We start from the raw sequence: 14,593 nt of genomic DNA on the forward strand, positions 1-14,593 counted from the left end.
ATGAAGAGCTACAGAAAGAATAATTATGACTTACAAAGGCAATCTTTAATATCTGACTAATCTTTACTGACACACATAAATACCACCATTATAAAACAGGTAATTTCATCAAAGTCAGTTTTAATAGACTGATTTACCTTGTTTTTCAAAAAGAGTAATAAAAAGCAACCCCTAGTAATTATTAATTTTTAAATCATACTTGGCCATCACAGTCATTATTTCTTAATTCTGTATTTTCTGACAGAAATAAAATTGACAGAAATAAAATTTTTCACTTCAGGTTATGGAATTACTTTCAGAAATACATATTAAAGGGTTCTAAAAATCTTAAAAATAGCTATCAAAACAGCAATCAGTGAAGCAAAACATATTCTTGTAAAAATCAGCTCATGAATTACCATCTGCTTTGCAATAGGATCCTGGCTTAACTCACTCTAGAACAAATAGATTTTAATAGGGAGTTTGCATTATTATTCAAAAAGCTCTACACTTGTTCAATAAGTCTAAGGGTAAGAAAAAACAGCTTTAACACTCAGCCTAGGACTTTTAAGGCATACAGAGGTGATATCATTTTAAATGTAGTTTATTTTAGCACAGAAAGTGGTATGTATCATCACTGCAAAATGTGCTATTTCTGAAATGTCTTTTTTTAAAGAAATCACTCAAAATTGCTATTTTTTAAGATCAAGAAATCTTCTGAGTGAATTAGACCCCTTCTAGCACCAAAAAATTCTTTGAATTTACAATGCTATTTCTCCCAGCGGATGATGTCACTTTCTCCCTGATTTTGTAGAGAATATGCTATATTAACCTCCCTTGCTGAAGTTATTGATCATGTGAGGCAATGATGTGAATCAATCTCATTGTATATAAGAAAGATGAAGGGCATGAGGAACACATTTTGGTGCTCTGGTTTATTTACCCAGAAAAGTAAATTTAAAATGGTCATAGAGAACAGGAATCTCGTATTTCTAGAGAAGAGGCATTCTGTATTCCACAGAATATGAAAGCCACATAGTTACTAGGAGATTTGAGAATTATTTGCACCAACCCATAAAGTAAAGCTCTTTAATGATAGTTGGCAAATTTGTGCTGAGGACATACAGATATTGCCAAATGTCAACCTAAGGAAAGGGAATCAACAGGACTAGGTATCTACAGTTGCCAGACTTAGTGATGGGAAGGTGGTAAATGTTACTTCATTTAATCATTGTTGATAGTTACTGGATCATTCTATACCACTTTCTACCTATTTTTTTTAGCTATTTGGCTTCCATTAAGCATTCTAGTTGAAGAAGAGTTTTGCCAATAAAAGTGAGAAAATCATTGTGTACATACTACCTTTTATTAGAAAGCATACTTCTTCCTGTGTTCTTTCTAAATTGTGATGAAAATACATCATTACCAACAAATATATGGATAGTGAGCTTAACCTCACAGGAAGGAATAAATGTTGACTTTGTTTCTGTTCTATCTCTTGAGAATTTTCCTGGGGAGTAAATCGAAGGACTTAAGGAAAAAGGCAGTAATTTTCTTCCATCTTTACTCACAGTTAAAAATTTACATTTGTAAAAGGAAGTAGGCTACAAGATAAAACTGTTTGTTTACATAAATGTTTTTTTTTTAAGATTTTATTTATTTGAGAGAGAGAGAGAGAGCAGGAGCAGGGTGAGGGGCAGAGGGAGAAGCAGACTCCTGCTGAGCAAGGAGCCCAATGTGGGGTTTGATCCCAGGACTCCAGGATCATGACCTGAGCTGAAGGCAGATGCTTAAGTGACTGAGCCACCCAAGTGCCCTGGTTACATAAACGTTATCAAAAAATAGAGTTTGGCTTTGAGGCTATGACTTTGATGCCAGAATGACGGGGTCTAGAAAAAGGGATAGAGTTCACTCTTAAAGACACTGGGGAATATTACATAACTCCATAAAATTATCTCAGATAACTCCCTGCTTCAGTTATGCATTGTGTACATTTTTTGTAATTTTATGTTAATTAGTGCTAATTTTAACTAATTGAATATATAAGACATCTAGGGCTTAGCATGAACTCAAAGTGCCAGTGAAACACTAACTAGACACTAACCATGTTTCTGCCTTAGAATTCCTGTGTCAAAGATATGACCCAGGTTCCAGGATGGAAAAACCATAAGCAAGTTAAAGGATCTTATGACACTTAGTTGAATTCCTATGGGGTAGGAATAGAATGAAGTTTAGATCTCTGATGTTCCAAATTGCAAAATTAAGACAAATGTTCTGAAACTCCAAGAAGGAAGATTTGACCCATAGGAAGAATTTGGTAATAATTAAAGTGCTCCAAAAAGTTTCTGAGATAGTTACTAAGACAAAAAAGTGAGTATGGAAAGAGGACCAAAAACAAACTAACCAAGGAAAAAACAGTCCACATTTGCCTTGAACAAACAAAAAGTACAATACAGTGCTTTGTTATATCATTATTGCTATTATTAGTAGTAGTTTTTTTTTTTAGAGAGAGAGCATGCCCAGGGCAGGGGGCAGAGGGAAAGGGAGAAAGAGAATCCCAAGCAGGTTTCACACTCAGCATGAAGCCTGATGCAGGGCTCAAACTCAGGACTCAGAGATCTTGACCTGAGCCAAAATCAAGTGTCTGGCATTTAACTGACTGAACCATTCAGGTGCCCCAGGAAGATTTATTTAGAGAATGAAGTAAGGAGAACCTCTTTGTAGTAGTAAAACTTAAGCAGAAACCTGTACACAGGAATGAACCAGGCAAAGATCTGAGGAGAGAGAGATCCCAACACAGGGCTGGGATGGGGATGAGGCAGGCACATCCAGCAAATGGCAAGGTCAGTGGTTGGAGCAGAGTGAGAGGAGGGGGCAAATGTGGGGAGTCACCAGTGAAGTTGTGAGGCAGGTAGTGAAGAGATCATATGGGTGCCTGTTAAGAAATTTCTAAGATATTCCAAATTTGATGAGGACTACTGGAGAGCTTAAGCTGTGGAGTGTGTGATAAAATCTGGCATACATTTTGGGAAATCACCTTAGGTGCAGTTTAGAGAAATGACGGTAAAGAAAACACAAGTGGGGGAAGTCCAAGGGCTGGTGAACAGTGTAAAGAAAAAAGAGATGGTGCCTTTGGTCTAATTTCTTGATGGCCACGGGAAGGAAATCCAAATTCTAACTCAGCAAATTAGATGCCCTGTGACATGTTCTTTACTACTTATCGAGTTTCATTTACAGTAAACTTCTTCCTCCCCTTTGTTTTGTCTGTTCATCAGTCTGAACCTTTGCATATTCTGTTTCCTCTATTTAGAAGGACCTCCTTTTTTCTCTTCATGATCCAACAGAGATTTCACCCTCATGTTTCAGAACCTCCTCTTTGAAACATTTCCTGACACTTCCTGAGAAAGGAGATCTCACCACAGAATCTCATATAGGACAGAACTTCTCTTTTATGCTATATTGCAGTATGCTATTTTATGCTATGTTGTTTCAATGGCTACTGAATGGTGTGATTCTTTTCAACTTTACTAGTCTGAGAAAATCAACAGTGTGTAAATTACTGAGCTAAACTTCTTAAACACATATCACTATGAATATCACTTACAAGATTATTCTTTTCAATACAACTAATCCATGCTTATAATGAAGGAATTAATTTAGTTTTTAAAACAGACTCAAAGCATGTCTAGAAATGGGCAAAGAAACCATTATACTTGAATATGAATATTAATTATACTCACTGAAAGCAAACTTAAAATTCACATATTAGAATCAAAGTATCCAAAGTTCCAAAAACATTGCCTGTATACAAGAATGGTCTGCCTTGTGCATGAAATAAAACACTGTCTTTGAGTTGATACACAATTCTTCAACATTAAAGCACTGAGTTGGACCAACTGAAGAAAGGAACTACTGAATTATGCTTCAAGGCTCAATCCACCTAGGATTTTTCAGGCTCAGAAATTATTTAGTAAGTTCCACCCAACTTCTTTTGTGATTAGATAGCTAATCAGTATCATTAGCTGTAACAGAACCTACATAAGTCACTGTATCTTTCATTGCACACTTCCAAATCTGAAGTGAATAGTGTGAAAAAAAATTACTGACAACTTCAATCTCTTCTTTAACTGAGCTCATATGAATTAAGGGTACAGGGCCATATATTAAGTAAATGATCAATACACCAACTGGAGAAGCCTATTCTTTCTAAGGACGCAAACCGTAAATAATACTTTAAAGTCCTGTCACAAACCACATTTTCCAAGTTTTCCAAGTAACTCTTTAGGTGAATTTATATGCCACTGCTACAAAAATAAATACCTATACATATATCTAAGTTGAAAATCACTTCTCACAATAGATTTAATTCTAGAAACAAAGCCATAGAAAAAATAACTCTCTGTAAATTGAATGAAATCTCAATGCACCAGTGGTTTCCTGACTTACCAGTTATGACCTCTGCCCCCACATGAAGACAAGTTTACTTTGAGGACATACTGTTTGAGAAAATATGTAATAACAAAATGTCACTATGAAACTAGAAAACAGACATGAATTTGTCATTTTTTAATATGCCTATCAAGTTGTCTATATACCTATAAATAGACTTGTGGTCATATTTAACAGCATATTTTTCAGCCCACAGCCAATGTTTAATATACATGGGCCAGTGGAAATATAGCAATGTCTCAGAAAAACCTATTTAGGAGCTTCAGGGCTTGAAGACCTAGAGTTCACAAACCAGTAAATTAAGAGAACTTCTAATTTGAACATCTTGTATTAAACTGAACCATCATATTTATCAACAGCTTTCTGTTATATATTAGGTTTTTAAAGTAGGATACACGTGTTTCTACAGATGCTTATTATCATTTCCTATTAGCTCAGCTAGAGAGAGCTTCACAAATGTGTCTAACATACCTATACATGTTCTTTCTCCTTTGAAGCATACTGTGTATTTTTAAATAATTAATCACTATTATTCAAGGAAACATAAAAATTCTTTTTGCTTCTGTAAGCCCTGGGACTAAGGCTTACCTGAAGTTAGATTAAGAAAGTTGCCAGAAACTAAACAAGCATGGATGAACTATGAAATTAAATTACACTTTCATCTGCCTGCCTTATAAATGCTCTTTTGAGCAGTAAATGTCCTAAGTGCAGAAGATATTCTGGCCCGAGGAAGATGAAACTGCTTGGATGATCTCCAAGGACCTTCCCACTAAGGATTTCCAATATCCATGGATCTAAATTTAGGGCCATCCTTTGCCTTCTCTGTTTATGTTCAGTATTTATTCCATTATACTTGAATATGAATATTAATTATACTCACTGAAAGCAACAATTGACAATTGATACTTGGGAGATTTTAAGATTAGAAGCAAACTTTCAATCTCATGAAGTCATAAAGTAATACACTTCTTTCTCATTTTGCCTCACCTAAGATGCTTTCTCTCTTTTTGGTATTTCTAACTGGATGTATACTTCTCTATTTTTTCCCAAATTTCTAATGCAATAGTCCTCACTAAACTGTAGTACTAGGTTTCGGAGGTACCAGGAGCCTCACTGCCTGCTCAGGTCTGCAAACACACGGTTAACATCAACTCATCTATTGTCTTCTAACTGAAAAGAATCACTCTTACCGTGTAGCCCTCGGTATACTGAAAAGGAGCCCTGGAACTTTCATCTGCTGTTGGACTCAGAGGCTTGGGGTCAGACATGGACCGCTGCATCATCTTGGCTGTCTTAGGACTTGCAGGGGGCACTTTAGCCATATCTGGATGCAGTACTTTCTGCGGACTTATATCATCAGGGAGGGGTTTTTCATAAGGTACAAAGGCTGATTCTAAGGCTTTGCCTGGTGAAAGTGGTGAGATGGGTGAATAAAGGACTTTTGGAGATTTGGGTGGGGAAGGAGCCAGCTGTAATGTGGAATCTGCCCGAAGGTGAGATGAGTAACCAATCTCTAAAGGTGTTGGGCGTTTCTTGTCTTTGGGTGGAGATGTGGCACTCAGGTATGGAGGACTCTGTGTGTCTGATTCTGCTTCTGTTTGACATCCTAAACTGCCCCCTTTGTAAGTCTTTTCAGGTGCTGAAATGTGTTTAATTATTTCTACCTTGGCATCCACGCGCGCCCGTACTGACGGTGTTCTTATGGTTCCCACTGGTTCAGTCTGCACAGATATCTCTGCTACTGTTTGAACTGCTATACTGGAGACTTTGGAAAGGGGTTTGGTCTTGTCAGCCTCCGTAGTGCTGTCACCATACTTGCCGACTCGAGCTTTTCTCCTTGCTCTAGTAGGCATATCCCATTCGTCCTGATCTTCATCATCGGTTTGGACGCTCGTATCAACGCTCTTCTTGGTTCTCCTCCTCCGACTCACATAACTCCGATCAGCTGCATCCTCATCGTCCGTCTGTACGCCGCTGTCCACGATCTTTTTAAAGCACCGGGGATCATCGGATTCCCCCATCTCGTCATATTGTCCACGGCCTTTAGCTGCAGAGCTTCTCTTTTTGGGTGGTTTCTCATCTTTTACCACCACATCTGTCAGAGGTATTTCTGAAACAGTACTCAGGATGCCAGGTGGGGCGATGTACTGAGTAACACCATCAGACTGAACCGTGTACCACCCTTGGCTCTGTGGTATTTCAATCGCCACAACAGCGGAGGCGGTGGTGGTTGCATCCTCTGTTGCCCAAAACTGACTGCCTTCTGGGGCAGCGTACTGACCCTCCAAAATTGCCTGCTCCGTTGTGGTCTGTGGAGAAGCAGTTCCAGAAGGGTCATAGTTATACTGGTAGATCTGGCGAATCTTTTGCTCTTCTAGCTGCTGGTGAAGCTGTTGCTGCAGCTGCTGGATCTGCTCCAGCTGTAACTGTTGCTGAGCTAATGTCTCTTGCCTCATCATGAACTGGGCTTGCCGCTCTTCTTCTTGCTGATAGAGAAGGTGCTGCTTCATAGACTGTAGCTCCTCCAGCTTTTTTTGAACCATGATCTTTTCTTGTTCCCGGAATCTTTGAATTTCCTGACGTTCCCACTCCAGTTCCTCAGCAAAACGCTGCTGCTTAATTTTCTCCAGTTCCAAGAGCTCACGCTCCAAGTCGAGCTGCTGCTGTTGTTTATCTTCTTCGGGGACAATTAAAATAGCACTTTCATCTCCCACCACTTCAGGAAACACTTCAGATGCTGTGGTTAAAGTGGGAACTGAGTCTATTGTCTCAGCAGTAAGAGGTTCCATTGTAAGAGTTTGCAAACTGGCATTGATATCAATACCAGTTGCCGCCATGTCTGTTTCAGATGTACCTGTTGTTAGGAAATATGATCGAGGCATTGGCTGGCTCTGGTGCAGGGCGGATAATGAAGTCACTGCGTCAGCTGTGTGCACAACAGACAAATCCCTCACCGTGGTGCTGAAAATGGAGCCAGGCTGTGTGGTAATAGCAAATGTGGAGGGAATTGGAGTTGCTACTGAAGAATAGACAACACCATTAGTTGACCTCAAAACGCTCCCCACACCATACTGGGATCCTGGAGGTGGAGTCATTCTTGCTGTGGAATACTGTGGGGTACTAATCCCAACTTCTGAAATGACTTGTCGTGTTTCTGGATATGGACCTGTAGTCTTGCTTGAATAATCCATTACCTCACCTGAAATATAGGGTAGAGTTATAGTCCAGTTCCCAGAATGAATGATGCTTTTTGAGTTTGAAAGCCCTCTCAATCTTGACGAACATAATGAATGGGACTGCATGCAAATCCACAGGTTAACCTAATTAGATGCGGAATCAAAGCGATGTTGAACATGCAGGCACATGCGGGTGACTTTGGGCAGAACAAATTAAAAAATGAAGGAACGAAAGCACACATGTACTCCGAAATATGTTGCCAAAACATCCAAAGAAAGAGAAAAAGTAACAAAACCGGAAAAGGGACCACATTTTTCATCCTGAAATGAGATGAGGGACACCATACTGACATTTCAAGGAAAGGTCTGCTGCCACATCATACTGACCTGTAGCAATTCTCCCTGAAGTTAGATCTACTGCTGCATCAGTTCCTCCAGAGTAATCAAAAGTATTTTTACTTTTATAGAAAAAATGTCCAGCTTCTGCTAAATTAGTGTCAGACATGGAAGGTTTCATTCCCCCAATCCCTCTATAACCATATGGCCCTGAGCGATCGTATTGATAGTGGTCATCCCTATAACCAAAACGATCCTCAGGAAGAGTAGTTGCAGGCTGCTGGGCTGTGCAGCTCCTTCCAAAGGGTAACTTATAAACCATATCACAGCATACAGCTCTTCTTCCTGCAGTCAGATCAACAGGCTTTTCATCATCTTCTATTATTTTGGTCACCACACCTGACGTGGATTCATCCATCGTTACAACAGTTCTGTGAGACTTTGTTGTACTGAGGTCTACTACTTCCCCGTCAGTGATCCCCTGGGATGTGATGCTATCAGTCCATCCATTTGTGACACCAACAGGAGGCACAGTAACAGGTTTTGTAATAGCCAATGTCACTGGGTGTGCCGAAGGACCTAAGGATAAGTTTATTGGTGCGTCCTCCCTAACTGCAGGGAAGGCCTGGCCACTTGGTATCCTGTATGGAGGCTCAGCATGCTTTGATGTAGTAAGCTGGAGTGGTGCTGTTGTTGCATGTGCTGCGCCCGCTAGGCTTTCTGTACCTGTGGTGTAACTTGAACTAGCTGCACACGTGACAACAGTCACTGTCTCAGTGACCAGGGACATAGGTCTTATTACTGATGGAGTAGCACTGAGATTTATAATGGAGGGCTGGACAGCACTAATCTGTCTGCCATAAATGTCACTTGTGGTGGCCTGCCTTTTCATATCCATGGTGGAAGCAGAAAGATCCATACCCTTTTCAGTTGCTTTAACTTCTACTTTTGGTACTGTACGCAAATCAATGGCATCCCCAACAAGCTGCACCTTTCCGTTTTCCTTATGCTGACACTTCTCTAAATGTAGGTTATCTAGAGCAAGAGGCTCTGGAGGAATTGAGATTGAGACACTGCTGAGACCAACACTAGGAATTGCACTTCTGGCTGCTGAGACCTCAGCCTTAGAAACTTCAGTTGTAAAAAACTGTGTCACTGAAGTTGGGGCTGCCTGAAATGAAGACAGTGTTGTGACAGGGAGAGCAGAAAATGTCTCCAGAGCTCCGGAGATGTAAAAGCTCTGTTCTGAAGAACTTGGCATTCCTGCAGTTGTTAAAGGAGAAACTATAGAAAACACTGGTTCGATGGAAATCAGGTCTTTGGGGGGTGATCCCAGGGGCCAACTGGTAATTGCTTGACTAGCTGAAGAATCTGTTGGAGTCCCAGGTTCAGAAGGCAATGTGATAACCACGTAGGTTTCCATGAGGGATTTGGAAAATCTTGGGGAGGACTTGTTAGAGTGAGGGGAAAGTGGGGAAGTAGGGGAAGGTAATTTATAATCTGCTGAAGTCACTAAATTTAGTGTCAAATTTGAAGTTAAAGATAGACCTGTCGGTTTGGGGTGTGTATCTGCTGATTTTTGTGGAGTTACTGGAAGCTGAGGAACTGCTGGTTTAGGGGCAATTGGAGGTTTACTTGGCTCAGGTCTGTGTGTAAATACAAGTCCAGATGGGATGGAAGATGGTTTAGGAGGAACAGGAGGAGGTGCAATGGTACATATTTTTGTTATAGGTAACCCACTACTTCTTGGAATAGCTGTGGTCTCTATTGTAGTAACAGCATCAACTAGAGGTGTAGCTGTAGGAGTTAGAGTCACTGGAGCTGTAACTGTTAACTTTTTTTTAGGATGAACAGGTGGTTTAGGTGAGGTTGGTGGAGGAAGAGGTGGAGGAGGAGGAGGAGGAGGGGGAGGGGGAGGAGGGGGAGGCGGAGGGGGAGGTGGGGGAGGAGGTTGGGCTGATGCATCCAAAGAAGAACTTCTGAAGAATGGACGAGTTTTAGTTGGTAGAGGGGTAACAGAAGGACGGCCAGATGGTAACTGAGATGCAGGTTTTGCTTGATCAAAGACCCGTCCAGACAGGAAGCATGTTGCTGGAACCTGCTCCTCCATGGCAATAGCAGAAGAAGGAAGGTGATCAAACACAGTTTCAGATAAGCCCATTTTTGTTAGTTCAACCTCAGACTTTTCCCTTTTATCTCTGTAAGCTTCCAAAACCTCAAGAATAATTCCATTCCCTGTGTCCCTCTTGGCTTTCTTCATTGGGTCTTTTTCAGATGGAGATGAGTCAGTGGAAATAGTGCCGGCAATGAGTCCCTCGGGTTTAGCTCCTACAGATTCTATGCTAGGAGGTTCCATATCAGATAAGGAAATCACAATATGTTCAGCACTGGTTCTTCCATCTGGTACGGCAGTCCGATCGAAAGAGATACTTATTTCTTCTGGATAGTCTATAACACTGCCTGGAAAATACGTTGATGAAGAAATCTCCTCAGAATCTTCAAACTTAGTTATTATGTCCACTGGCTCTGTATAAACTGTGGTTATGCCCTCCAAGGTAGTAACAGGTGAGGAGCTATCTGTGGTACAAACTGAAGAAACAGATGACGTGAGAGAGGGTGTGTCAGAGGGTGGGACAGATGTAGCACTTTCTGAAGGCTCAGAGTAGGTCAAAATCAGTGACTCGTGGGCAATTATTTCTTGAATTTCCCTCGTATAATCAGTTACATATTCATCCTCAATTTCTTCTGTTGAAAAATGTTGGGTTATTTTGACATCGGGGATAGAGAGCGTTGTACTGCTGGTTGAATCTGTAAGAGATGCTCCTGAGAGAACACTTGATGTCAGAGATGCATCAGGCACCCTGTCAAATTCCACAGTAGACTCTGTGATATCAAGCCCGATGTGGGGCTGGGTTGGACTGGCTCCAGGTGTTAACTGCATCTGCTGCTTCTTCATGAGTTCTTCATAGGCAGCATCAGCATCTAATAATTTTTTTTCTTCACTGGTAGAAGTTACCATACTACCCAGATCCACTATCTCATGGCTTTCTGGGATGATATAAGAGCTTGAAACGATGTCTTCTTGAGGCACAACAGAATGTAAGCTTTCTAACTCATAAAACTCTTTCTGGAGGTCTGTTATTTTTTGCATAGGATCTTCATAAATCTGTTCTGGAATTCTTACTTTTTGCTCTTTCCCTCTCTGCTGCATAAAACCATTTTCATCTTCTTGCCTTGTTAGCAGACTGCCATCTACCGAACCATTGTACGTGTCCTCTACTAGAGATTCATAAATATAATCCTCTATTAACATCCCACCATACAAAGGCTCTTTTTCAAACATTTCATCTCGTTCAGTTGCAGCTGGAAAAGCTTTATATTTGAGGGTTTTATGCATCATTTCTTCATACATCTCCTCGGCACTTTTTAATGCCTTTTGGCCACCTTCTTTCTGCACAATAGACTGCTCATCTGTTGGTGAGTACAAAGACACAGCTGTGGGCAATTTATAAACTTTTTGCACTTCTATTATTTTTTCTGGGCTTATTTCAAAACCTTCTGGGTCTGACTCTATGCTAGGTGAGTATTCAGAACAAGAAGATCGATGGAGCTCCTCCATTTCTGCAGCCTGACGTAATTCTTCTGTTGGAGATGCATCTTCAATGGGAGAGAGATTACTCGGTGGTGTCTTTGGTCTTTCCCTCCTTCTCTGAGCTCGAAGTTCATCTTTGTCTTTCTTTGATTTCTTACTAGAAGTCTTTCTTTGTTGCTGCTCCAATTCCCGTTGCTTTTCTTGCTCCTTTAATAATTCTTCTTCTTCTCTCAATTCTTCTTCCTCTGAAGAATCTTCAATAGTAGGTAAAAGAGGACCATGTGACCTGTGCCGAGCTTTACGTTGCTGCTTGCTCTCTCCTTTTTTGTGACTCGGGCTACTGTCACTGTCCTCATCAAGTGATGACACTGATGTAGGGGATGTGCCGGGAGTGAAGCTGGAAGCATGAAGACTAGAAGATCCTTCCCCCCTTGACCTATCTTCTGGAGAGTCTGTCAGGCTTTCCATTTCTAATTCTGGCTCCTCATCAAAATACAGAGCTGTTTTTTTCTGTGAGGACTCTGCAGAATATTTGTCTGCTATTGTGCTGTTGAGTTCAATTGTTTTGAATCGACGTAGCCCCCCTCCTCCAGCAATTATAAGTTCTTCACTCTCCTGACTTTTAGTCTCTCTGTACTTAAGCTCAGGGCTTTCATCAAATGTCTCATCATCTTCATCATGCCACGAATGGCGTCTCCCTGCATCATCATCAAAGCTTGCACTGCTTTTCCGAGTTAGTCGCCTGTGTTTCCCTGCTGTCGCTTTCCCTTTCCCTTTTGTTTCTTCCTTCTTCTGGCTCTCAATACTACTACTAATCTCTTTGAGCTGGCTCCTAATGAACTCATCATCTTCAGAACCTGAAGCATCTTCATCAGCACTCATTTCTATGATTTGTTTTCGAATAAAGTCCTCCTCTTCACCTGATCCTTGACTATCTTCTTGTTTATACTCATCACTGCTTGATGAACCAACACTAGTTCTCCGTTTTCTTTGTGGAACAGGTGAGTTCTCACTTTCACTACTGTCTTCAACTGAATCATAAGGCTGTCTTCTGGTAGCTGTGTCATCAACAAACTCAGGCTTTTCTTCATGGTCCTTTCTGGAAGGAACATCTTGTTGGCTATCTTTTTTTAAAGTGTCCTTTTCTTCTTGACTCTTTGTGAGCTCCTCTTCTGCAATTGTAGTTTCTAGGGTTTCAGATAAACTCTGAGTTTTCGGTTCGTCCTTAGGTGGTTCAGAAGAAACCTCATGAAGTTGAGTTTTCTTTTCTGCCTTTTCTTCAACAAGTGTATTTGCCTGAGCTTCCAAAATGGATAGAACGGTACTTTCTAACTTAGCCAAATCTGAGGGGCTGGAAGGGCTGCTTTCTTGTGAAAAAGAGTCTTTTTTGAGTCCCTTGAGCAAATCTTTTTCATCACTTGGAATAAGACTTGGAATTTCACCAAGTGAACTTGATATCCCATCAGAAGAATATCCTGTGTCACTCAGACCTTGTGGGCTTTTTGGTTGTTGAGAACTTGAGGTGTCTGATTTGTCATCTTCCTTTTCCTAGCAGGGAGGAAAAGATACAGGAAAACTTAACGTGATTAAACTAGTAACATGGCCTCTCTATTACTCCCAAATAATTACTATGAACTGAGGAATAATTATAGGATTTTTTAACTATATGCTAGTAATTTTTTTTTAATCTTTGGATATAAAAAAGTGAAAGTAGTTGACACATATTGACTAGGGTCAGTTTTCATTTAACCTAAGTTTAATTAAATGTCAATTTTCAATGACATTTGATTTTTTCCATTAATACTCTATCTTTTTACATTTCAGTTCCATTTTCTTTCAAACACATCATTATCTTTCTCAGTACATTTATTTTGGGAAAACGTTACAAATTGTCAAAGAAAAAAATTAGTGTTTCCATTAATATAATCAGTACTTTTGAATCATGAGGACAGGCAAAGAAAGAAAAAATCAGAGGATGGACTTTGTATCTGGCTCCAAGTTGTGAGAGATGTTGGAATATTTACTTAACAAAAATAGGCAGGTAATATGACCATAATGATATCTGTCTCAACTACCACAAAAAATATTTGAGAGAGAGAGATTCAAATAAGACACTACTAAGTGTCTTTTAAAGACCTTTAAAGGATGCTAAGACACTATATTTACTTGGTATTGTTGTTAATATTATTGTTCTATATCACTTGAAGTGAATGTTTAGAGACTTTGAAAAAGTTTGCAATAATTATTATTAATAATTATTAAAAATAGTTAATAACTTTGAAAAAGTTATGCAATAATTAGTCTGAGTTGTGGCTTTAGCTAAAGGGAAATATTCAGCTATTATTTTTGTAGTGTTGTTAATCTCATTTATATTCAGCATCATACCTCAAAGATATTTAATAAATATCACTTATAAATGTCTTCTGATTTTGAAAATACTTGGACTTTTATATTTACACTATGTCAAAGTCTGTTCCTTTCAACCAGTCCAATAACTAACTTTTGTAAATGGAACCATGGGCTTTCCAGGGAGCTGGGACACTAAGTAGACAGATCACAGCCTTGACCTGCTGCTTTCCTTAGGCTCTGATGAGGCCTTGCCAGCAATTTGGTTCAAGAATCAGAGCAGCCTTAAATGAAAATAAGAAACATACAGACTTTTTGCCTAAGTCCAAATTAAAAATACCTATAAGCAAAATGAAACTCAATGAATCTAACTGGTTTCCATGCTTCAAGCAGTGTTAAAATAACCCCACAGGCCTATGGAATGAAGAGGTCAGAAAACGAGCTGCAGGAGGACATGCTCTGTCTGACCCTGGCCTATGAGGCCACCTCAATTCCACTAAGTCTATATCTTGAACTACGAGATACAGACTCCTACAGGTGGCCCTGTAGTGTGAGAAGAGTTGACAATATGAATTTTTTTTCAATTTACCATGGCTACCCTGTAGCCCAAATGATCGGATAGAGGTCAGGCTGAACAATAAAAAACAAACATGCAAAAAACCTTTCTTCCTTCTTTCTCTCCTTCTTTCCTTCCTTCCCTCCTCTACCTTCCTCT

The 14,593-nt window shown here is 39.9% G+C and overlaps 1 protein-coding gene across 1 annotated transcript in view; it reads right to left on the reverse strand.

Moving 5' to 3' along the window:
• PCLO (piccolo presynaptic cytomatrix protein) overlaps positions 1-14,593 on the reverse strand; it is a 392,880-nt gene that overhangs the window by 186,858 nt on the left and 191,429 nt on the right. The window contains exons 5-6 of the mRNA XM_035020471.1: positions 7,992-13,080; positions 5,619-7,627 (exon numbers count right to left, since the gene is read on the reverse strand). Of these exons, the coding sequence (XP_034876362.1) occupies positions 5,619-7,627; positions 7,992-13,080 (7,098 nt within the window). The remainder of the gene's footprint in view (positions 1-5,618; positions 7,628-7,991; positions 13,081-14,593) is intronic.

This window comes from Mirounga leonina, unplaced genomic scaffold (assembly GCF_011800145.1).
Source record: "Mirounga leonina isolate KUSES-001 unplaced genomic scaffold, KU_Mleo_1.0 Mir_174, whole genome shotgun sequence".
Taxonomy (NCBI): domain Eukaryota; kingdom Metazoa; phylum Chordata; class Mammalia; order Carnivora; family Phocidae; genus Mirounga; species Mirounga leonina.